Raw genomic sequence first — 12,536 nt, 5'->3', positions numbered from 1 at the left:
AACAATGTCGTAGGGAGGTACATCATTTCCCGAGCTGCGTGGATAATTTGTTCCAGAGAAATGCGCGTGAATCGAAATTCCTTGCAAACATCGTTATAAGTAAATGCACATAACACACATGAAAACATTTATTTCTTTATATCCTTTTCACTGTTTGTTTATCTACCGTAATGCTTTTGGGCCCTGGGATGCTTCGAATAAGCATTTTGATAGATGTCATATATTTCCGATTTTCGAGGAATTTGCAGATGCTTGAAAAATATTTACACGTTTTACTTTATTGTATACAGTGCATCTTCTTCAACAGATTTAATTTTGTCGTTTACAAAATTACCATATCATGGTATTAACTTTAATAGGAAAAATCAATTTATTTTTTAGTAGTTGCTATCTCTGCATAATTAATGAAACGCAATGAACAGAGAAAACAGTTTGAATTAAGGAATTGGTCAGATACATTTACAAATACGATGAATAACTTACAATATTTACTATTAATAGTACCAAATTACTTACAAATTACATCAATAGACATACACTAAGTTTATTACTAACGGGAGAGAATCAGAAGTAGAATTTCACGCTGTAATTAGATCTGTTTCCTTCAATATGTCCCACAAACTTACACAAATTTAAGGATTGATTCGATCAAAATGGTTAAGTTCCACTAGCTAGTTAGTGGATAAGCCGTTTCATTCTTCTATTTCTACCAAGTAGCGTAATTCTGGACTAGATATACGATTAACACGGTACTTATTTTTATCAAATCCCTATTATTGGATATGACCGCCCCGATATAATTACCTGGCCTTAAGGGGAAAGAGCTGTTAAATAAGTTTACTACCGTTCACTGAGCCTTCATGGGCGGATTAAAGGATTAACAAGTTCAGCGCCACATCACCCAAAATTGGGTGATCCCAATGGTTACCACCTGGCCGTTTCACACAAAAATGAGTGATGTGCTATATAAACAGTCAATGGGAATTTTTCGCTTCTGCATGCGCCGTATGTCGAAATGTGATTTACAGCTTTACCATCATTTACTTGTCCATTCCTCGATAGTCACACATCACTCCCAACTTCCATGTACACCCGACTGGCCTTGCGTAATTTGCACACATTCCGCACTAATCGGAATATGCTAAAATACAAAGGATGAAGATGATGATGAAGATGATGACGATTGTTCGAGCTTCACTTCATCTTCTTGCGTTTCCAACTCGAACGCTTGTGCACGTTCCGCAGCTTGATACGCATTCGATTGTCTGGCTTCTGTGCGCTTGCGACGATGGGGCACACTTTTGCGCACCCCAAGCACCTTTACCCTGGTGGCTGAATTGTGCAACTTCTTGCGCATAAAAAGCTCCACCGTAATGTGATTCGCACGATTCATGGGAGTGGTTCCGGCATACTCAAACAATCCGAGAATGTTTTTGTGAACGTGCATCGGGCGCTTCTCTTTACCGGCACCGGTCCAGCTGAAACCAGCAAATAGTTTGCGGGATATTATCAGGTCCAGTATGGTGTGCATTCGATGCTCAGAATCTCGCTCGAGACCCAGGGTGGTGTCGATCCAGCAGTGTACTTTCTTCAGATATTCTTTATCATTCAACTGTTTTTCAAAGTTTTCCAGTTCTTCCATCTCGGTTAGCAGCTTCACTGTAAACTGCGGAACCGGTGGGAACGATGACACATTCCCCAATGCGTTCGATTCCATGCGTTCCATTGCGTACTGCATGGCATTCGATTCTATTTGCTTCGCAAGTAATGATTTTTCCACCTGACCGAATCCTTTCTTTAGTTTCTGTCTGATCTCTGCCTGATTGCTCTGAATCAAGCTTTTCAAATCGTACATCAGGTTCAGCAGCTGTGGACATGGTTTCACATCTCCCAGTGGATCATTCTCCAGTGTGTTTATGCGTGCGAGCAGCTTCTGCACCTTTCCCTTCTGACGGTTCGCTTCCGACTTAGTGCACTGATGCTGCTGTTTGCTTTGTGCTCTGTGTTGGGCTGTACTATTCTCCAGGTCAGGCGTAGCTTTATTTGGTTCGATTTCATCCGTCTCGTACTCCATTTCCATCGTTTCGATCATTTTGTCGGCCATTGCCAACGATTGTATGTTTCGGCATAGAACTTCACAATCATATCGCTCCCATACCTCTGTCGGTATGCTGTATTCGTCTTCAAACAGTGCGTTCAATTTCCGAATGCTCCGCACAGAAGGCCAACAAAGATATGCACTTTCATTCTCATGTCGTTGAACCCAGGTTGCTGGTACAGCAAGCAGCTCCTTAACTCCGGCAGAATCCATCATTTCCACCAAAATGTACGGCATCCTTAATGGAAAACAATTGCAGTAATTATTCCGGCCGTGAGTAGAACCTATTCCCGAACCCATCAAACACAACAGCAATCTCTCCGTACCTGGATTGCAAACAAAATTCACAACACTCTGCTACGATTGTTCGTCGTCCAAGATTCTTTATCAAGTTTCTGCGTAGGTTACCCTAACTATAAGTAAGTTAGTAAGATATTTCAACAAACAACAAAAACGTTCCACCCGACTTTGCTTCACCAGACAGCACTTGGCGTCCTTTCCCGTTGTTGATATCAACACAGCTGTCACTCCGTCGATGCCTACTGCCAAATGTCACTTGGATGCCCGCGAGGAAAACGCGCAATCTCCTTGGGGGCAACTTTCATTTCAAATGTTTAAATTTAAAAAAAGTTTCATCAAATGTATGTTGAACACTAGTTCAACAATTTTATTCAGTCCATTAAATGGATAATAGATGAAGAACAAAATGAGTTATTTTTCATACAACGTATTCTAAGTATCACTGATTGTCGATGCCCGATTCCTTTCGCATCTACGAGCAATTTACTTTGAAAGTGATATAAATCTTGCAAATACTTGTTTGTCCCTAATGCTTTGAGCATGTTAAAATTTAGACACGGAAGTACTTGGTACTGGGAGATTGGTTTCCTTCATGCGCCAATCAGCGTAGGTTAGCTGTTTGTCGAGGAATTTATTCACATTTTCCCGCATTAATGGCGTCGGCGGTGCTGATGCCCTTCTACCGTTGCTAGCGTACACAAACAGTTGTATGAAGTTGGTGTACTCCGACAAAGGTCGATAATCGCCTTTTCTTTCCATCCAGTAAAAGTTTTCCAATACTTTGATATCGATCAACCGGTTAAACAGTTTTAGCAAGCGTTTTTCAACATTCTTCTCATGCTTAAGAATTTTATCAATCCATTTGTGAACTAGCTGCCGCATTTTTGTGTCGTTTAATCGGTTCTCAAAACTGTCCAATACCTTCGCGGATGTTATACACTTGCTTTCATTCGCTAAGTTATTGGCAGCACGAGCTTTCCACTCACGGCGTGCTTCGGACGAAAGACGCGTATTTTCGGTGTCGTTTGGTGCCTCAACTATTGCGACCGGTGCAGTTGTTGCAATTGGGGTTTTTGCCTCGATTTTTCTCACCTCCACATGCAAGCTGGGTGTAGCTTTGCGCAGGTTTTCCAACAAATTTACAGCTTCATCGAGCGTAGGGTCTACTTGCTTCATTGTTGCAGTTACCGCAGTCGTAGCTGTTGCAGGTATTGTAACTATTGTAGGTGTTGCCGCTGTTGTAGGTATTGTGACTATTGTAGGTGTTGCAGCAACTGTAGGTATTGTCGCTATTGCAGGCGTTGTAGCTGTTGTAGGTGTAACTGCTGAAACTGCTGTATCACATTTCAACCTTTGAGTATTAGCAAATTCGGACTGAATAAACTGTACCACTTTCAATGTAGTCATACGACGCTTAGGTGTGGTCCCGCTGTATTCTAATAATTCGATAACATTTTTGTATTTTTCCAACGCAATTTTTTCAATTCCTCCTCCCCAATTGAACCGATCAAAGAGCGGCCGATCGAATATTAGATACAGCGCTATTTTCAGGCGTGTCATTTGATCGGTCTCATTTTTAAGGGCGTTATCTATCAGGTTATGAATACGCTTTCGAAATTCTGCATCTAGTAGCTGCTCATCGAAGCGTTTCACATCTTCTATTACCATAAGCTTTGGGAATGTTATTACATTCAAACCAGGTTTACTTATCACCTGTGGTCTGTTGTTCGACGCCCTAGGTACGAGTTGTTGCATTTGTAGTTGAATATTTTGTTTGATCAGTTTCGCCATGTGTTTATACATTTGAGCAAAACTTTCACGTATATGTTTCTTCATCTCTTCCTGATTGCTACTCATCATACTCTTCAGTTCATACATCAGATCAAACAACCCTGCAATCTGTTCACCATCTTCCGGTGGCTTGGTGAATGAGCAGGTGGATCTAACTCTTTTCGATCGCACGTTTGTGTAAGAATACCAACTCGCTGCATCATCATCACACGGTGTACTGCCGTTACTTGGTGCATCATCATCACTCGACGCAGCTTCGTCATTCCGTCGAGCAACACTAAAAACCCTTTTGTTTGATGATCTGCTGCATTTGTTGGAAGATCTACAAGGTTGGAACGAAGTTGTGTTAGAAGAACGAGTCTCAATATTACGACTCGAATCTGGAGTTACGGTCAAATTAGCAACGAGCGCATCGTTCCTTTGCTCCGTTTGGTGCAATGTGTTGCTCGTACTTGGAGCAATCGGTTCAGCTACATTTTCCCGTGAGGTTACAGCAGCGTCTATCTCATCGAATGGCACATCTTCCGAGTCCGATACTAACGACAATTCTAAAGGTGGTATTATAGCTCCAAAAGGATCCTCGCTTTCTTGGCCCGCTTTAAAGATTGGGAATACCCTTTGCTCATCTTCTTCCACAACGTTCTCCGCCGGTTTCAGACGCTTCGGGCGAGGAATACGGTATTCTTCCAAAAAGACATTCACGCTTCCAACATTCTGCAGCTTATCGATAGTTTTATAGGCTGCTATTAAGTTGGGAATTCCTCTACACAGTATGTCGCATTCATGTTTCTCCCATCCCTGCAACGGCGTGATCTGTTTTTCCAAGTACGTTTTTACCGTATCGCAGTCTGCCACAGGTAAAAAAACAAAGGCCTCCTTATGCTCTCGGTTTTCCTGAACCCAGATATCTGGTACCACCATCACATCTTCCTGGCCCTCCACAAGATCAAGTTTCTTCTTTTTCAACACAACGTACGGCATCCTAAAATCCTGGAACCCGGCACATGATGCATAGGAATGTAATTGTTAAGAACGTCATATTTCGCATTATAAGCTATAATCTGCTCACCTGTAATCTGCTACACACGCTTTTGCTATCAAGATTAGCACGCGTGATTGACGCTTTTCTCGAGTTCCTTGTTGCTGTATTTCCCTCCGCGAGCCGGTATGTTCTAAGAATAATAAACAGCAATTACTGTTGCGTATTTGAAAACAAACCACGGTCAAGGTTGTTCCATGCAACGCCATTGTGGTTTTCAAACTGACAACTCGATGATCATTACAACGTTGCCTATCGTTTGCTTTGAAATTGCCACTGGAAATGGTCCATACCATTACAATAGAATTGACTATTCTGTCGGCGCATGATTAATTTACGTAACAATTATTCATTTCTCGAATATACAAAAATAATCAACGTTATTTGTCCAAATTGTTTCTTTGGTGTTTGATTCGCACGTGAGCTGCTACAAATCCTTCATTATAAATTCGAACGAAAAATTTAACATTAATGAATGATACACTTCAACTCCTTTAGCAGATCCACCAACACGGAGAAATGGTTTAACATCTCCCAGCGGGTCATAATCTCGGTTTATGCATTTCTCAGTCTGCAAGTATTTCCAATATTTTGTTTGTAAACAGATCCAGTTGAAATAAAAAAATATATAAATAATACAGTTTCATAAGGTTTATTGTTCATACATTCTATCAAAACGGTTCCATGGTATTCCATGAAATATTTACATCTGTACAGCACTAAACTACGTACCGTACACGTAGGTACGGTATCCTGATGATGGCTCTTAAAATAAAGTGTTTCATTAGTCCTAATTTGGCTGTATTGTTACACAACTCTCCCACAATTTCGTAGAGAAAAAAATCTTAATTAGTAAGAGAAAAAAATCTTAGTTAGTAGTGTGAACACATTTAGAGTTCTTTTTTAGACTTATTTTGCCGTTCAATGTTGCTAATGCAATTCATAAAGAAATTGGAAACGTAACCACGGTTAAATATGATCGTATGATGTATCACGGATCGGCTGGCATATTCAAACAGTTTAACAAAATTGTTATAGCTTTCCAAGGGCAGTTTTCCACTATTTGCATCCATCCAACTAAAGGTTCGCAATACTTTTCTTTCAATTAACCGGTCCAGCAAATCATTCATGCGTTCATCTTCATCGGTCACCGGACCAACGGTTTGCTCGATCCATTTTTGCACTTGCTGTTTGACCTTTACGTCGTTCAGTTGCTCTTCAAATGTATCCAGTTCTTGTACACATGTAATGCGCTTGCCTGTCAGGATGTCTGTCAGGATTTTTCCGGATACTGCAGGCTGTGAACTATCTTCGTCTGACAATGTTTGGCTGTTTTCTAATACGCTTGTATCGTTACCGTGTTCCATACTTTCATCATTTTCAATACTTTTATCCTGTTCAATGCCTTTACTTTCTTCAATCATTTCATCCCGTTCAATCCGTTCACCTTCCTTCGCTGTATCTTTCCGTTCTGTACCATTGTCTTCTGCTTCCAAAAGAGCGTTTGGTATCGTTTTCTGTTGGGTCGAACCAATACTCTTCGAACGGCATACCGTAGCATTACGGGACGCTCTCTTTCTTTGGGCCTCTATTCGCGCACGCATCCTGTTTTCCAATGTCTTCATGACAAATTTGGTTACTTCCGCTTGATTGGAGCGATGCGTGGAAGTGCTGCCTGAGTATTCAAACAATTTTCTAATGTTCAAATAACTTTTCAATCCATGTTTGCCATTCTTTCCGGACCAGTTGAGCTGATCAAGCAGGTTACCGTCGAATAACATATCAAATAGTATTTTCATTCGTTTCCGTGTTTTTGTCTCATGTTGTATGTTTAAATCTACGAAGCTTATAACCTTCTTGCGATATTCTGTATTTCTTAGCTGGTCATCGAAACGTTTCATGTCTTCTGCGGTTTTTAGCGTGTACACATAACCATCACAGTACAGCTCAGCTGTTTCACTCAGTTTATGGTTCGATTGCACCCTCACTTTTTGTTCATTGCACCATTGCGGCGACAACATGGTTTCTTGGATTTGATTGAAACCTTCGCGTATGTTTTGTTTCATCTCTTCCTGTATGCTCATTATTATGTTCTTCAGTTCATATATGAGATCGTATAGCTGGGAAGAATATTTCACATCTTCCAGTGGGTCAATCGCCGACTGCCTCTTTGCACTCGGGTTCTTCTCAGGATCAAGGTTCGTTCCAGATGTTGCTGGAAACAGATCGCCGAATGGATCGTACTCTTCTTTCGGCTTGCAGAATGTAAACATGTTTTCTGTAAACGGTTTTGGAACCGGATGATTCCCAAATGGATCCTCATCTTCCAGTGGATTCATAGAATTATACACTCGTTTGGTGGCATTGTCAGTCGGCTGATTCTCAGCAACCAACGTTGGCGCAGTGCTTCGCATTGGATTCATGCTATGCTGAACTTTTTTCTTCACTCCACGAGTAACGACGCATATATTCAGTTTGTACTGCTTTTGCAAGACTTCCAAGGTTTTTTGGGCCGACGTTAAGGAAGGAATGCCCCGGTAGATAATTTTACATATTCGTTTTTCCCATGAAGCCGATGGAGTGCTGTGTTCATTTGCCATCAGTTCTTTCAGCGAACTAACGTTTTTCGCGTCCGGCCAATACAAAAACCCTGTCGGCGCATCATGTTGGCAAACAATCCACGTTTCTGGCACTGTGAGCAATTTCTTGCTGTCCATACATCCAATAGTTTCCACTACGGAGTACGGCATCCTGAAAACGGTGTGCGAATATCGATATAAAACAGTTGTGTTACATGCGCGAACAGCAGTACCGGCTACTCACTTTGTTTTCCTTTAATTTCGCGCTGTTGCAGTAAAATCTCTAGACTATTACCATGAATAGTAAGGCTTCCTACACGCAAGATACTGCTAAATGGTACACTTTCCAGGGTAAAAACACTCCTTTTTTCACACCTTTTTATCTGACCACCAGTTTTCAGCGAATCGGAATTTTAATAAGGTAAGATTCTCTCCTTGCAAAATATTGTGTTTGGCAATGATGCCCACCAATTGTGCACACGAAATCGACAACAAATGCTCGTCGCTTCGAAACATTTGATCTGACAGAACCGAGCAACGCTGCCCGACGGGAAGGGTTGACATTACATTGAAATATTTCACACTACGAGATCGAGATCAAAACGACCGGTGTCTTATTTTCGTTAACGAAAGTCTGATGACTTTACGGTAAGTAATTTGCGATATTCACGTAGGAGAACAAACACCTTAAAGTTCCCATCTTTTGAAACGAAACCGTGAATGGTTAATTAAATCTCATTAATGCTTCAAGTCATATTTATTGCTTCAACGTGGCTTCTACGAAGGTTCTATTGTTCTGTCGTGCTTAATGAATCTTTTAAGAAGAGTCATTCATGCCAATCTTTAGCGAGGAGTTGCCGGAGTCAAAATTAAAATCAGTAATCGATTCTCAAAAGATTCATTAATCCTCAAAGCGGGCACTTGGATACGTAGGTGGATTCATTCGTTCAGTTCAAAGTTGCTTGAATCTGAATCAGAGTCACTCAACGCTAGTTCTGCTCTTCTGACGGCATATCTCAATTTCTTGTTAAAAAAGCTTGCCACAAATATTTCATCAGCACGATGTGCCGCAGTGGTACCAACGTATTGAAACAGTTGAACAACATTGCTGTACGCCCTCATTCCATAGCTACCCTTTCGCGCGCCTATCCATGTGAAGTGGGATAAAAAATCTCTATCAAATAGCAAGTATAAAATCTCTATCATACGAACTTCCGGATTAATCTCGTAGCCAACGTGATAATTTACCCACGTATGCATCTCTGCACGATATTTAGCATCGCCCAGCTTCGCTTCAAAGGCATCCAGCTCTTCTAGGCAGGTTAAGGGATTAACATTGGAGATCTCCGTGTTGGTATGGTTGTCTGTATATTGTGATGAATGTCCACCCTCCGTTAGCGTAGTTTCATTAAAACTGTCTACGGTTTGTAGCATGGATTTGTTTTCGGTGTTCCACGAAGCAGTTGAATCGACAGTTTCTAGCTCTAGTGACAGGTGTTTACGTACTGCTAGCGTAGTAGTTTGTTGCAGTATTTTTATGAAAAATTGTCCCACATATTTGGGAGTAGCTGCATGCGTTGCGGTGGTACCGGCGTATGCAAACAAATTAACAATGTTTCCATATGGCATAAACGCAAGTTTACCCGTGCTACCTCCAGTCCAGCTAAAATTGGATAGGAATTGTTTGTCAAACAGCGAATCAAGGATATCTCGCATGCGATGTTCCGGGTGTGTTTGGTGACTTATGGCGCAATCGATCCAATGTTGCACCTGTTTTTGATATTCCTCGTCGTTTAACCGCTCTTCAAAATCAGTCATCTCGTCTATGCAGGTTACGGGATTTACATAAAACTCCATCTCGTGTGCTGGTTGCAAGCATTGCGAAGCATGATCGGGAACCGCTTCTTGCTCTATATTCTGTAATTCATTCCCTACAGAATGCAAACATTTTTCTATGCGATAAAATCCATCGTGCAGCTTTTTCCTTGCCTCGTCATGTCTATTTTCTATCAGACTTCTGAGCTCGTTGAACATTCCAATTATTTCTGATTCGTCCGGTTCGCGTTCTTCGGTGATGGGCAATTTTTTACAAGCAGGCCCCGCAGTGACATCATCATTCGCTTCGATGGTTCTTTTCTGTGGAACGTAAGAAGTTTTCCAATGGTTTTGCAACGTTTTTATCATTTTGCCAGCCACCGAGAGAGACTGTATGTTAGAACACTTTATCACGCATGTGTGCATTTCCCATGCAGCCAACGGTGTGCTATGTTCATCTTTAAGCAGCGCGTTCAGCATATTAATGTTCCTAACATTCGGCCAGCACAGATACACCGTTCCGTCATCGTGTCGCTGGATCCATGTTTCTGGTGCTGCAAGAAGCTCCTTGCCCCCGACAGCATCGTTTGTTTCCACCAAGACATAAGGCATCCTAAAAATGTATTAATGTAAAGTGTTAATAATATATACTTTTAAATCCTATAGCTACAACTGATAACTGATAACCTTCCTTACCTATTGCAGAGATTGATGCAAAATTCCGAAACTGTCTCAAATGTACGAAATGCTCCTAATGGAATAGGCTATGGAATAGGTCTCAGCTCAGCAACGTCTTTAAGCAAATGTACCAAACACTTTACACCTCACAAAATACACAAAATATTTCAACATTTGAATGGACAATTGTTATTCTATCATGATTTAGTTTCTGCTTATTCGGCGTCGCTTATTTAGCCATTGTTTACTTTTGTTGTGACCAAATAACCACAACAAACAGATGTCAGTCAAATTCGTTGATTGAAATATTTCAAATGTAAATCGTTCTTTTCACTACGAAGATGCACTTGCACCAAGAATGTCCTTTTTCCCATTTTTACACATATTTATCGAAATATGGTTAGTAAAGCATTATTTATTTTTTTTCCCAAACAAAACACATACCTTTGTTCCATGTATTGCAGGAGGATTCATATTATTCTGATTCATCTTCAGCACTCATGCATAGTGTTGGTTGCAGATCGTTCATAGCCTCGATTTTTAACCTTTTATATCCTGTATACTGGTGATCCTCAGCTACCTGTTTAGGTTCAACGGTGCTAATTGTATACTCTACATTGTTCTCGTCAGAATCATCGATTACATCTACATTCCCATAGTCCATCTGACTTAGCTTAACATATTTCGAACTGCTGGCTACTGCATTCATGTTTTTCACTCCCGATCTATTCTTAATTGATCTCGGTGATGGCGTATGTGGCACGCATCTTCGCATGCCTTTTAGTCCAACTGCCCGGACAGACGCATGTCTGAGCTTTTTCATAAAAAAATTGGCCACAAATTTCTTATCTGCCCGGTGCAGGCTAGTGGTGCCTACATATGCAAACAGCAGAATAATATTTTTGTACTCCCCGAATGCGTGTTTCTTGACGCCTTTGGTGCTAGCACCCGTCCAGCTAAAGTTTGGAAGCAAGTGCCGATCGAATAGCAAGTCTAGTATCTCCATCATGCGGCATTCCGGATTACGCTCATAGGATACGACACTGTCAACCCAATTTCGCACTTGCTTTCGATAATCGTCGTCTTTCAGCCGTTCTTCAAAATTGTTCATTTCTTCCAAGGTCTTCAAAGCTTTCATGTTGAAGCTCGTTGAAGCAAAGCAGTTTTGTGCTGTTGGGTTAAGTGTTCCGGTAGCTGTTGTCGGCACTGGCTGCCCCGTTCGTTTATGCATCATGGCGACCATAGCTTTCTGTATACGAAAAAAGCCTTCATTCATTTTTTTCGTCATTTCTTCCTGATTAGAATCAATAAGACTCTTGAGCTCATTGAACATCTGAAACACGTTAGAGCTCGTACTAGTTTCTTCCAGGGGATCCGATGAAATGTCCGGCTTTGATTCGTATAAAGTCCCCTGAGCGTAGTTGTAATCCTTGTTTTGCCCGGTTAAATACCTCTCGCGTACATTTTTATCAGGTGCATAGTTACGCTTCGGATTTTCAACAACGTCGGGACTTTTATGGGCGATTTGTTCAGCGACTGGGTTGGTTAACCTTTCGCTTTTTCGTTGAATACCTTCTATTGCCTTACTTGCCAATGCGAGCGACAAAATATTGTGTCGCATGATCATGCATTCATGTTTTTCCCACATCAGCGACGGTACGCTACAGTCATCCTGCAGTAGTGCATTCAATGTGGTAATGTTTCTCACATTGGGCCAACAGAGATATTGTTTTCCATCTTCTCTCTTCTGGAGCCAGCTTTCCGGTGCAGCGAGCAGTTCCTTGTTGCCAAGAGTATCCGTCGTTTCGACTACAACGTACGGCATGCTGTAATACATGGTGTACAATGTAACCTTTTATGATGCTAGTTCTGTAAACAGTCTACTTACTTGCAAGGTGGTTCAGATATACGTATTTCCGCCAATTATACTGTCCGGTGATGTCCAGATTACGTCGCTTATAGAATGCTTAATGCTGCCTGATGAACTATGTTCTAATTGTTGAACTACTTAAACTTGTTATTGACTCTAAAACAGGTTCTATATAATTCGCACTGTGCTTTGAATTCAACCGATTTTATTTCAAAAATTTCACCCATATAAAAATAAATACTTCTCTCGAAAGTGTTCTTCCTACGGCGATGATTGTTTTGCTTCTGTTTGAAGCACACAGAATAACAACAATCAACTTTGCAGACATTTTGCTGCAAGGGCTGTTTTACATCAATAGGGAAAGCC

The 12,536-nt window shown here is 41.1% G+C and overlaps 5 protein-coding genes across 5 annotated transcripts; all 5 read right to left on the bottom strand.

The window, feature by feature from the left end:
* Positions 1–446: 446 nt before the first annotated feature.
* On the bottom strand, positions 447–2,595 carry LOC128297477 (uncharacterized). The gene is made up of 2 exons (XM_053033121.1): positions 2,425–2,595; positions 447–2,336 (listed from the first exon to the last, which is right to left on the bottom strand). Exon 2 carries the CDS (start codon positions 2,333–2,335, stop codon positions 1,142–1,144), a length of 1,194 nt encoding a protein of 397 aa, XP_052889081.1. The 5' UTR covers position 2,336; positions 2,425–2,595; the 3' UTR covers positions 447–1,141.
* A 323-nt stretch (positions 2,596–2,918) lies between these two features.
* LOC128300153 (uncharacterized) lies at positions 2,919–5,360 on the bottom strand. Its single transcript, XM_053036123.1, has 2 exons — positions 5,259–5,360; positions 2,919–5,179 (listed from the first exon to the last, which is right to left on the bottom strand). Exon 2 carries the CDS (start codon positions 5,168–5,170, stop codon positions 2,942–2,944), a length of 2,229 nt encoding a protein of 742 aa, XP_052892083.1. The 5' UTR covers positions 5,171–5,179; positions 5,259–5,360; the 3' UTR covers positions 2,919–2,941.
* A 590-nt stretch (positions 5,361–5,950) lies between these two features.
* LOC128297748 (uncharacterized) lies at positions 5,951–8,178 on the bottom strand. The gene is made up of 2 exons (XM_053033440.1): positions 8,052–8,178; positions 5,951–7,979 (listed from the first exon to the last, which is right to left on the bottom strand). The coding sequence occupies exon 2, from the start codon at positions 7,976–7,978 to the stop codon at positions 6,119–6,121; it is 1,860 nt and encodes a 619-aa protein (XP_052889400.1). The 5' UTR covers position 7,979; positions 8,052–8,178; the 3' UTR covers positions 5,951–6,118.
* Positions 8,179–8,433: 255 nt separating this feature from the next.
* LOC128310664 (uncharacterized) lies at positions 8,434–10,634 on the bottom strand. The gene is made up of 2 exons (XM_053047361.1): positions 10,319–10,634; positions 8,434–10,235 (listed from the first exon to the last, which is right to left on the bottom strand). The coding sequence occupies exon 2, from the start codon at positions 10,232–10,234 to the stop codon at positions 8,747–8,749; it is 1,488 nt and encodes a 495-aa protein (XP_052903321.1). The 5' UTR covers position 10,235; positions 10,319–10,634; the 3' UTR covers positions 8,434–8,746.
* Positions 10,232–12,421, bottom strand: LOC128310665 (uncharacterized). The gene is made up of 3 exons (XM_053047362.1): positions 12,189–12,421; positions 10,745–12,126; positions 10,232–10,386 (listed from the first exon to the last, which is right to left on the bottom strand). The coding sequence occupies exon 2, from the start codon at positions 12,123–12,125 to the stop codon at positions 10,776–10,778; it is 1,350 nt and encodes a 449-aa protein (XP_052903322.1). The 5' UTR covers position 12,126; positions 12,189–12,421; the 3' UTR covers positions 10,232–10,386; positions 10,745–10,775.
* Between the last annotated feature and the right edge of the window lie 115 nt (positions 12,422–12,536).

This window comes from Anopheles moucheti, chromosome 2 (assembly GCF_943734755.1).
Source record: "Anopheles moucheti chromosome 2, idAnoMoucSN_F20_07, whole genome shotgun sequence".
Lineage (NCBI taxonomy): Eukaryota > Metazoa > Arthropoda > Insecta > Diptera > Culicidae > Anopheles > Anopheles moucheti.
This window is presented reverse-complemented; position numbering and strand designations above follow the sequence as displayed.

Bases quoted from the DNA above. Each gene is read 5' to 3' on its own strand.
- LOC128297477 (XM_053033121.1), bottom strand. From the start codon at position 2,335: ATGCCGTACATTTTGGTGGAAATGATGGATTCTGCCGGAGTTAAGGAG.
- LOC128300153 (XM_053036123.1), bottom strand. From the start codon at position 5,170: ATGCCGTACGTTGTGTTGAAAAAGAAGAAACTTGATCTTGTGGAGGGC.
- LOC128310664 (XM_053047361.1), bottom strand. From the start codon at position 10,234: ATGCCTTATGTCTTGGTGGAAACAAACGATGCTGTCGGGGGCAAGGAG.
- LOC128310665 (XM_053047362.1), bottom strand. From the start codon at position 12,125: ATGCCGTACGTTGTAGTCGAAACGACGGATACTCTTGGCAACAAGGAA.
- LOC128297748 (XM_053033440.1), bottom strand. From the start codon at position 7,978: ATGCCGTACTCCGTAGTGGAAACTATTGGATGTATGGACAGCAAGAAA.